The sequence below is a fragment of the Plecotus auritus genome, assembly GCF_963455305.1.
Source record: "Plecotus auritus genome assembly, chromosome: 12".
NCBI lineage: Eukaryota > Metazoa > Chordata > Mammalia > Chiroptera > Vespertilionidae > Plecotus > Plecotus auritus.
Genome location: NC_137778.1, coordinates 32,179,317 through 32,190,148, shown reverse-complemented (window position 1 = coordinate 32,190,148; position 10,832 = coordinate 32,179,317). Strand labels below are relative to the sequence as shown.

At 54.5% G+C, this 10,832-nt stretch overlaps 1 protein-coding gene across 1 annotated transcript; it reads left to right on the top strand.

Moving 5' to 3' along the window:
* Nucleotides 1-465: 465 nt before the first annotated feature.
* Nucleotides 466-5,884, top strand: LINGO4 (leucine rich repeat and Ig domain containing 4; the record flags this gene model as incomplete). Its single annotated transcript, XM_080648817.1, is given in 3 exon segments — nucleotides 466-595; nucleotides 598-694; nucleotides 3,445-5,884. Coding segments are annotated over 3 exon segments (2,025 nt in total). The 3' UTR covers nucleotides 5,243-5,884.
* Nucleotides 5,885-10,832: the final 4,948 nt, after the last annotated feature.

Here is a 10,832-nt window from a genome sequence, read left to right as displayed (position 1 = left end):
TTGTAAGGACTCAGCCCCTACTCCGATCATCACTCACTGAAGCTTGCAAGCCGATCCTGGGAACCCCCATGCAAGGAGCCTCAGACTCAGCTCCACAGGGGATGTTCCGGGATGAGAACTTTCCCCACAAATGATTCCCACAGGGGACATTTGCAGTGAGAATCGCCCTGCATCTGGGAAGATAGCCCTAAGGAAGGGGCTTGGCCCTGGAGCTCCCGGGAGGGCATCAGGATGTGGGAGGGACCCTTTGGAGCTGCCCAGCTGCTTCCATGGCTCGACCCCAACCCCTGGGGGCTCCAGACCCGCCCCTGCCCCCCCCCCCGCCCCCTCACCCGCCCCCAGCAGTGGCGCTTGCTGCAGCCCTCCCTGGCTGCTTTATTTATTTATTTTGCACCAACGGGGTTGCTGCAGACTCATTCTCGCCTGATTTGAAAAGAGAGAGAGAGAGGAAAAAAAAAAGGAGAAATGCTTTCTGGTTCTTTTTTCTACCTCAGTCTTGGCAGCAGTGGCCGCAGCAGCAACAGCAGCGGCGGCGGGGCGGGTGGGTGGACTGGCAGGCGGGTGGGCAGGCAGGTGGGGGGCAGTGGGAGTGAGCACCAGGGGAGGTGCGGGCCCAGGTGCGGCTCGAATGGGACGAGCCCCCAGCCCTGGGCAGATGCGGTGCCCAACTTGATGCGGCCCTCCAGCTTCTCCGGTAAGTGCCCCCACCTCCTGCCCCAGGGCTGCAACTGCCCTTCTCCATAGCGTTTGTTCGCAGAGAAAAGGCCAGACCCCTGCCGGTCAAGGCTGGAGGGTTTGTAGCCCCACCTCCATCCCACCCCCCAGGTAACATTGATCCTGGCCCCACAGGACTTTTGTGGGAAAACTAAGATGTCCCAAGTGCCCCTGGGGGCAAGGACTCCAAGGAGACCTCCGTTCAGCTCCCCAGGGCTCACTCTCTCTCCGAGAAGGGTCTTCCCATCCAGCGAGCAGAGTGGATATTCCAGAAATCTTTCCTCTGGGAGCCCCCTCCCCACGCAGGTCCCCATGCCTCAGGGAGGTCTGCGTTAAAGAGGCTATCCAGGTGCAAATGTGTTCTGGGCGGCCGCAGGGAGACAAGAAAGCACCCCACTCCTTGAGGGGATGGCGCCCCAGACCCCAGCCCATTTAAGGAGAGAGAAAAGTGGTTCTGACACCGATTTCTTCCTGCAAAGTGGCCGGAAGCCAGTCCTGTAGCCATGGAAATGGGCAAGGGAAGTCCATGATTAAATTAGCCACCATATAAATAAAGAAAATGGATTGGCCCCAGATCCCGCAGCCCCGGGCCCAGGAGGCTTTGGGAACGAAGAGGGAACAGGCGGCAGAGGGAAGGAGGGAAGGAGGGAACTGGGCTGCACGCTTCACTGCACTTTTGCTGAGTGCAGAGCAAGAGGGATGAGCAGGAACTGCGGCGGTGGTGGTGACAGAGTGCTAGCTGCCAGGTGCACTTCCCAGAACAGGCACAGGGAGAATGAGAGAGGCTGGAGGTCTCTCAGCAGGCCATCCATACCTGTGGGGTTGGCACAGGGGCGAGAGGAGACTGGTCAGCAGCCCTTGCCCGCCCCGTGCCCGCCCCATGCCATTCTTTCTCAAGCTCAAGCCTCAGAATAGTGGCCTACATCCCTCTACTGCTTGGGCCTCTTTCTTCAGTTTTCCAACTCCTGCACGTCTGAAGTAGCTATGGGACAGCCACCACAACCACCCTTCTAGAGGAGAGTGTCGAGTGGGAAGGAAAGGGGAAGGAACCATACCACCTCTTACCAGTAAACTGCCTCTCCTGAGCTCCGCGTGGGAGAAAGTGAGGCGTGTAGTAGCAAGCTAACCCTGTGAGGGCCAGAAAGCCTGAAGCCTGGCAGCCCAGAGGTGACCAGGATCTGCAGCCGGAAAGAAACGTGGGCATCCTGCCTCCGTCTGGCCATCCCTTGCCAATTCCAAGCCCTCCCCTCCCTGGGGGTCCCTGTGGGCATTGAACAGGGTGTCAGGGGCTCTCGTCACCTCCTTCTCCGTCACCTCGGTCGGTGCCCAGTGGCCACTGTAATCACAGCCTTCCCGACTTTGCCCACACCCCTGGCACCCAGAAACCCACTTTAAGTGACCAGGCTGTGCACGCAGCCTGTGCCCAGAAATTTGCTGTGCCTGCCAAGGGCTGCCTTGCTCCCCACCCACCTGTCTGAGCAGGTGCTGTCTCCACGTACTTCTCTCTGTCTCCCTGGCTCGCAATCTGTCCCTTGTGTGTTGCTCAGGCAGCTGAAGCCAAAAGGGACAAGAGACTTCCCTCAGATTCACACACTGGACTTGAATCAAAGCACCATGACGAAGGGGCCCAAGAGAAGCTTAAGTCTGAAGACCAAGCAACAAAACTCCAAACTTGGGCATCTCTAGGGTCCCTCACATACCCCAACTTCATCTATCGGGGAGGCGGGGTTGCCCTTGGGATTCTTATGAGGGGTTCAAATGGGCCCTGTGTCCTGTGCCACAGCTAATGTGCCGCTTGGCTGTGGTCCACACAGCATTCTGGGGAGAGTGGATCTCGCTAGTCCAGGGCCTCAGGCTCTGTGCCAGCTTAAAGGAGGACAGAGAGGAAGTCAGTGGAGCCTGGGGGGCTGTGGCTTGCACAGTTCCCAGCTTTGGGCAACGGACCCATGAAGGCCTCTCTCCAATCAGGAATCAAAGCTACGTGATCTCCCTGAGCCTTCAACAAAGCTACAGGCAGATAATATGGGAGGAGAGGGTGGAAAGAGAGGGACAGAGCAGAGCTTGGGAAGAGCAGATAAGGGACCTGAAGCGTTTCTGGATCGATCTCACAGGTATAGAGAAAAACACAAAAGCCCGTTACAGGGAGACTCAAAGTTGCCTCCTGCTGCTTCCTATCCCAGTCCAGTCCTATAAAACTTCCCCACAGAAAGCAGTTTTTTTTAAATATATATTTTTTATTGATTTCAGAGAGGACAGGAGAGGGAGAGAGAGATAGAAACATCAATGATGAGAGAGAATCATCGATTGGCTGCCTCCTGCAGGCCCCCAATGGGGATCCAGCACGCAACTCAGGCATGTGCCCTGACTGGGAATCGAACGGTGACTTCCTGGTTCATAGGTCGGTGCTCAGCCTCTGAGCCACACCAACTGGGCCAGAATGCAGTCTTGACTAGGGTTCCACTTGGCCTGCAGGCACCCAGGACCGGGAGGAAGGGAAAGTAGAGCTTCCCCAAAGAGGAGCCCCCAGGAGGTACACACCAGAATTTCTCCTGGTCTGTGCCCCACTTCCTGGCAGTTCTGAGGTGGTGGCTCTCTCTCTCTCTCTCTTCCTTTCTCTCTCTCTCCCCGCCTCCTTCTCTCTCTCTCTCCCCTAAGGAGGTCCAGGGAAGCCCAGGGTCACCATCATCTGACGCCACTTTCCAAAAAGGGCCATGTCATCATCTGTTCCAGGATTGAAGAGGGGATGGCTGCAGCCGCAGTAGCTCCAAAGCAAGCCTGGCCCCCGTGGCCGCCTCTCCTGTTCTTGCTCCTCCTGCCCACAGGGAGCAGTGGCGGCTGCCCTGCCGTGTGTGACTGCACCTCCCAGCCCCGAGCAGTGCTCTGTGCCCACCGGCGGCTGGAGGCCGTGCCCGGGGGCCTCCCACTGGACACTGAGCTCCTGGACCTGAGTGGGAACCGTCTGTGGGGGCTGCAACAGGGGATGCTTTCTCGCCTGGGCCTGCTCCGGGAACTGGACCTCAGCTATAACCAGCTGTCCAGCCTGGAGCCCGGGGCCTTCCACGGCCTGCAGAGCCTGCTCACCCTGAGACTGCAGGGCAATCGGCTGCGAATCATGGGGCCTGGGGTCTTCTCGGGCCTGCCCGCCCTCACCGTGCTGGACCTCCGCCTCAACCAGATTGTCCTCTTCCTTGACGGAGCTTTTGGGGACCTGGGCAGCCTCCAGCAACTGGAGGTTGGGGACAACCACCTGGTGTTTGTGGCTCCGGGGGCCTTCGCAGGGCTGGCCAAGCTGAGCGCCCTCACCCTGGAGCGCTGCAACCTCAGCACGGTGCCTGGCCTGGCCCTGGCCCGGCTCCCTGAACTAGTGTCCCTACGGCTTCGAGAACTGGATATCGGGAGGCTGCCGGAGGGGGCGCTCCAGGGGCTGGGGCAGCTCAAGGAGCTGGAGATCCACCACTGGCCCGCTCTGGAGGCCCTGGAGCCCGGGAGCCTGGCCGGGCTCAATCTGAGCAGCCTGGCCATCACCCGCTGCAATCTGAGCTCCGTGCCCTTCCAGGCGCTGCACCACCTGAGCTTCCTCAGGGTCCTGGATCTCTCCCAGAACCCCATCTCGGCCATCCCAGCCCGAAGGCTCAGTCCGCTGGTGCGACTCCAGGAACTTCGGCTGTCAGGGGCCTGCCTCACCTCCATCGCCGCCCATGCCTTCCACGGCCTGACCGCCTTCCACCTCCTGGACGTGGCGGATAATGCCCTTCAGACACTCGAGGAAACAGCCTTCCCTTCTCCAGATAAACTGGTCACCCTGAAGCTGTCTGGCAACCCCCTGACCTGTGACTGCCGCCTCCTCTGGCTGCTCCGGCTCCGCCGCCGCCTGGACTTTGGCACATCGCCGCCTGCCTGCGCCAGCCCTCGGCATGTCCAGGGGAAGAGCCTGAGGGAGTTCTCAGACATCCTCCCTCCAGGGCACTTCACTTGCCAACCAGCCCTGATCCAAAAGTCTGGGCCTCGCTGGGTCATCGCAGAGGAGGGGAGACGCGCTGTCTTCTCCTGCTCTGGGGATGGAGACCCAGCCCCCACCGTCTCCTGGATGAGGCCTCCGGGGGCCTGGCTGGGGAGGGCTGGGAGAGTTCGGGTGCTAGAGGACGGGACGCTGGAGATCCGCTCGGTGCAACTGCGGGATAGAGGGGCCTATGTCTGTGTGGTCAGCAACGTCGCTGGGAATGACTCCCTGAGGACCTGGCTGGAAGTAATCCAAGTTGAGCCACCAAATGGCACTCTCTTTGACCCCAACATCACCACGCCAGGGGTCCCGGGGCCCTTCTTCCTGGACAGCAGAGGGGTAGCTATGGTGCTGGCAGTGGGCTTCCTCCCCTTCCTCACCTCCGTGACCCTCTGCTTTGGCCTCATTGCCCTCTGGAGCAAGGGCAAAGGTCGGGTCAAGCATCACATGACCTTTGACTTTGTGGCACCTCGGCCCTCTGGGGAGAAGAACTCTGGGGGAAACCGGGTCACTGCCAAGCTCTTCTGACCTTTCCTTTCACTCTGGGGACCCAGCCAAGCCAGCTTCAGATACCAAAGGGGAAGGAACCACGGCCACTTGGGCCAGAACCCAGTCCCAAGCAGCACAGGTCTCCCAGGCCTCCTGCCTGCACTGTGCCCACGGCTATGGTACCTCCGGTTGGTCTGCCTCATGCTGCTGCAGTTTGAGGATGGCATTGTCATCTCGTCCCTGAGGGCCCCAGGGAGCTGGCGTGGAGACCTTGTAGTCAGCCCGGCCCTCGCCCCACAATACACAAAGCAGGAAATATAACCAAGGCTCCAGTCCGCTAGTCTACCCATCAGGCTTTCTTTACACATACTCACAGGCTTCCATAAGCAATAGCAATCGCCCACCACAGCTATGCGATTACTTCAGAGGGAAGTGCCATTTGCTTCTTGGAGTCTCTGCTCCTCAACCAGGTGGTCTCCCCCTCTTTCTCCTCCATCCCCTCCCCCAGGCAGAAGGAAAGAGGACCAAGGACCTCAGCTGAGGAGAAGAGGACGTGAGTGCGGGATGGGGGAGGACAGACCACACCCTGGCACTGTGTCCGCATGAGCCTCCGCCTCCGGCCGCTGTCTGTCATATCATTAAACCTGCTGCCCAAAGGCCCTGACAGTAGCAGCCCAAACTAAATGTGATTTCTGGAGTTTTCTTTACTTCAGACTTTTCCTGCCCCTAATTGCTGTCAAATCTCCCCCGTCCTCTCCTTCCTGCCCACTGAGCGTGTAACCCAATAGCCTTGTCTAAATTTAATAAACAGGGGTTCAGGCAAAAGGTGACCAGCCAGGTCTGGGGAGAGCAGCACTCCTAGCCCATTTCCGTTTTAACCCTTTAACATACTCTCCATCTCTGAGGTGGGCGGGGCCACCCTCCACCTCCCAAGGGGTCCCTTTGCAAAATTCCAATCCAAGGCACCCAGCTCCGACCCAGCTTCCTCATTCTAGTTGGGATCTCCCTCTCATTCCCTTGTCACAGATCCCTACTGCCCTTCAGGGAAGGCAAGAGGGGAACTCCCAGAAAATGACTAACAAAAGCAAAGCCTGCCCTGGTCAAAGGAGAGAGACCCAGAACACAGCAGGGCTGGGCTCAGAGGAACAGGGAGGAGGGGCTGCGAGCTGTAGTGAAAAGTAGCGGTAGAGGCAGCTGCAGGAAAGCCTCCGGGTTCACTTCACTGTCCTCCGCAGTTCCCCGGTCCGGTCCGGGTTGAGTGCAGCCCCAGCGGGAAGCTGTCTCCGGAGTGAGGTCACTGTCAGACAGAGACCTCTGATGCAGAGGCGGGGCAGGAACTGAGATGCTGACGGCCTCTGAGTGTGCTTCAAATAGAGGGCAAAGCGGAGCCAGAAAAAGTAGAGATGCTGAGAGCTCAAGGGACAGCAGCCGAGACAGGGGAAGAGTGAAGGGAGAGAAAAGGAGCAGGGAGGAGGGGCCCAGAGTGGAGAGTCACGGCCCTGGCTAGCCTCTCCGCAGCAGCATCTGCAGGGCATCCACCCAGGAGCCCTCACCACCCACACAGCACCGTGAGCCGCCCAGCTGATTCCTGCCCTGCCGTCCCTGTCCTGCGGAGACCACTCATTACAGCCCCCAAGGAGGGATAGGAGCCGGCACCACCAGGACACAGGGGGGCTCAATCGCCAGGAGAGCTCCTCAGTGGGGCAGAGGTGAATGTGAGAACCCACAGTTTGGAGACTGAAGCTGGAGAATCAACCATCCTCGGAAATGGGTATCCTTGAGCCTCCAACCCTTACCCCCACCATGCACACAATTCTCTTCGCATCCCAACAACCGCCCTCTCCAGCTCATAAGACTCCAGAAAGGCTTCCTTGGCGGGTTGCAGCCCTGTCCCTCCTTTCCAAATTCCCCACCAGCATCTGATTAGGTTGGGAGCAGGGGGGCGGGGGTAGGGTGTCAGGTGCTAGCGTTTCTCACTCCAGTTGAGTTGCCTACTCTGCAATGCAGAGGAGAGCGGAAGCCGCACTGCTATCAGAGCAGCCCCCTGAGGCGGTGGGGACACGGCACAGATGGCGAGTGTCTGGAGCAGGAGGTGCTGCTGCCTGTGTCCCAGAGGCTCCAGGGCAGCCCAAGAGAAAAAGAATGTGAGTCTCAGGTGTAAGTTCAAATTTTCTAATGTCACATTTAAAAGCAAAAAGAAACACACACAAATTACTTTAATACTACACATTTTATTTAATTTACCCAGACTATTATTTCAACATATTATCCATATAAACATTAGTGATGAATATTTTACATTGTCTTGTCATATTAGATCTTTGAAATCCAGTGTATATTTCACACTTACAGCACATTCCAATTCAATCAGTAAATTTTCACCAGAAATATCTAATCTGTATTTAGGTTTCATAAAATTCACTGTTGAAAAATTTGATTCACACATTCAACCTGTCCCAAACATATTAAAAGTTTTACAATAACAAAATCAAGAATTGGTTTTCACATTTACATGAATTAAAATTGAATAAATGTAAAATTCCACTCCTGAATTGCACTAGTCATACAAATATATATATATGTATATAAACTGTGTGTGTGTATATATATATATATATATATATACACATTTTTTTAAATTGATTTCAGAGAGGAAGGGAAAGGGAGAGAGAATCATCAATGATGAGAGAGAATCATTGATTGGCTGCCTCCTGCACGCCCCTTATTGGGGATTGAGCCCACAACCCGGGCATGTGCCCTTGATCGGAATTGAACCTGGGACCCTTCAGTCCGCAGGCCAACGCTCTATCCACTGAGCGAAACCAGCCAGGGCCCACTAGCTATCTTTTAAGTGGCCATTATGTTGGACAGCACAGCTCCAATCACTACATCTCTGAGCACAGAACAGCCGTGGGCAAACTACGGCCCGCGGGCCGGATCCGGCTGTTTTATCCGGTTCTCTTGCTCTCCCCTCCGCTCCTTTACTTTAAATTTATATTAGTTCACACAAACACTCCATCCATGCTTTTGTTCCGGCCCTCTGGTCCAGTTTAAGAACCCATTGTGGCCCTCGAGTCAAAAAGTTTGCCCACCCCTGGACTAGGACCTTCTTGGCAGAAATGGGCAAGTACCGCTCAAGAAACACACTGGAGCTGGGGGTGGGCGGAATGGAGTGGCCCTCCCCCCACTCCTCACTGCCATACCTTATTCTTCGTAACTGCTTTCCAGAGACCTGGGAGAAGTGAAGTCCCCTTAATGCAGCAAGGTTACTCAGATGAGCACTTCCACGGCCTATACAATCAGCAAACCAGTCCCCATCACACCTGTCTGGGAAGGCTGCCCTTAGCTCAGGTGTGACTGTGTAGACTGGTGTGTGTGTGTGTGTGTGTGTGTGTGTGTGTGTGTGTGTGTGTGTGTGTGTGTGTTGACAAGTGTGTGTAGCAGCTAGGGACACTGGTGGCTGTGTGCATGTGTGTGCATGTGCAGCAATGTTATTTATGGTCCACATCTTTGGGATAATCAATGAAGCTCTCCCCAGGGTGGAGAGAGGAGAAAAATAACATTTATTGAGGGCCTATTCTGTCAGTGACTTTATCTTTGCTTTCTTATTTAATCCTCATATCAATCCTATAAAATTGATGTGAGGCTCTTAGCTGATCATGGAACTAAAGGTCAAATTGATTAAGTAACGTGCTCGAGTACACAGGGCCAGTTAGTGAGGGAGCTGCATTTGAACTCGGGGCTGACTCAAAACCCAAATCCCTCCACCAAACTGCGATGCTGCTCACCGCATGTTCCTGTAACTCTTCCCCGGGGCCTCTCCGCTGCAGGACTGACCTGTGAGAAAGGCAAAATCCAGGGTCATCTTCCACCCCACTAGCTCTCAACAACTTTTTTACGGGGGGCTGGGGTCAACTGTTAGTCCTCACTTCCTTCAGTAACTGTAATGTGACTGATTCAGGAGCTGAGGGTTGGTTGGTTTTTACTCTTTCTTCTCAGTCACCTCTCCCAGCGTCCTTGCTGCCTCTTTCCCAGGGACCAGCAGAGAGCAGCAGGAATTCCAGGGATCAGATGGACTAAACTGAAATGCCTGGTTGGCAGGGGCAGAGCCTCTCATGATTAAAACAGGGGCTTCAGACTTCCTAGGTCCTTTCCTGGGTTCTAACCTCAACCTCTTTGGTTACAGAGAGGCTGCTCAGGAATTTCTTGTATGGTGGAACGATCTGTGAGCTGTTTCAGCCTTGAGGGGGATTTGACTCTGCCCACCTTCTGCCTACCCCTGCTTGACCGAACCTGCCGGAGGTCATTCCATCCACCCTCCCTCAACCCCTCCCCACTTCCATTTCAGACAGGGTGTCGCCTACGCCGAGAGACACTGGGACCCAAAGATACGCTGGCAGCATTTCGGCGCTCCCCATGTTGGTCCCTGATATATTTTAATTTCTCTATTTCCTTCGCTGTGCTGGGTCCCTGATCAAAGGATGAGAAGCCTGTCAACCTTTTTTGAGTCACAGATCCCTCTGAGACTCAAGCTATGAAGAAACGTGTTTATATATTGTCCACAGTCATCCTGAAGCCATCACAGATCCCACAGAACACAGGTAAAGAACCTCTGCTGTGACAAGCCCCAGGTGGTAGGGGAATACGGAGGGCTTAGGTGGCCTGTGTGCCTCAGGGACCATTAGAGGCAAGGAGAAAAGGCTGGGAAGATGGTCAAACATCAAAAAGTTTGGTGACAAATTGCATAAGCATGTTGATGGGAGAGAAAATTCATAGTAAAATTTCCATGGAAGGCAATTTGCAATATCCTGTTAATCATTTCTGGTGGAATGAAAATGAGAAAAATCTTCATGGGAGGAAAGGAATTTGCAAAAGGGCATCTATCCAAGTGGGACAAAAACAACACACACAATTCTCTGACCTAGTATTTGCAGTCCCAAGTATTTATTATACAGATATGCAAGAGCCAAAGAAACTTGGGTATCAATATAATAGTAAAGTATGGTTGAATATATCAATATAGACTTGGGTATCAATATAATAGTAAAGTATGGTTGAATATATCAATATATCCCTCAGGCTTACTATGAAACTTTCCTATGAGGCAGACACGTGTGTACTGCTATGAAAAGACATCCAGACTCTATAAAAGGAAATTGCAAAATAGTATGTATAATACGTTATCAACTGGTTAAATAGTATATGTGCATGTTTAGAATATCTTGTGAAAATTCACAAAAATCTGGTAATATTGGTTGCTTCTGAGGGAAAGAAGATGTGTTCACTTGTAATAGCCTTTATTCCTTTTGCATTTTGTAGACTGTGCATGTGTTACTTATTCAAAACACGTATGCTTTTTAAATGAATACAAACGAAAAACTGAGTCTCAAAGGTATCTCTCTAGCTGACCAAAGATATAATCTTGCGTCCATTCAACGTTCACTGAGTGCCTATCGCGCGCCAGGCACCGTGATAGAAGCTAGTGCGAAGACCTCCGCCTTACAAGGAGCGCCCACCCCCTGGTCCCTGGGGTGAGTCCTAGTGCCGGGCAGGGGCTGGGCTGGGAGGGGCGCAGGGCCGCTCGCGAGGCTGCGGGAGAAGTACCTGCGCGCAGAGGCCAGAGCGAGGC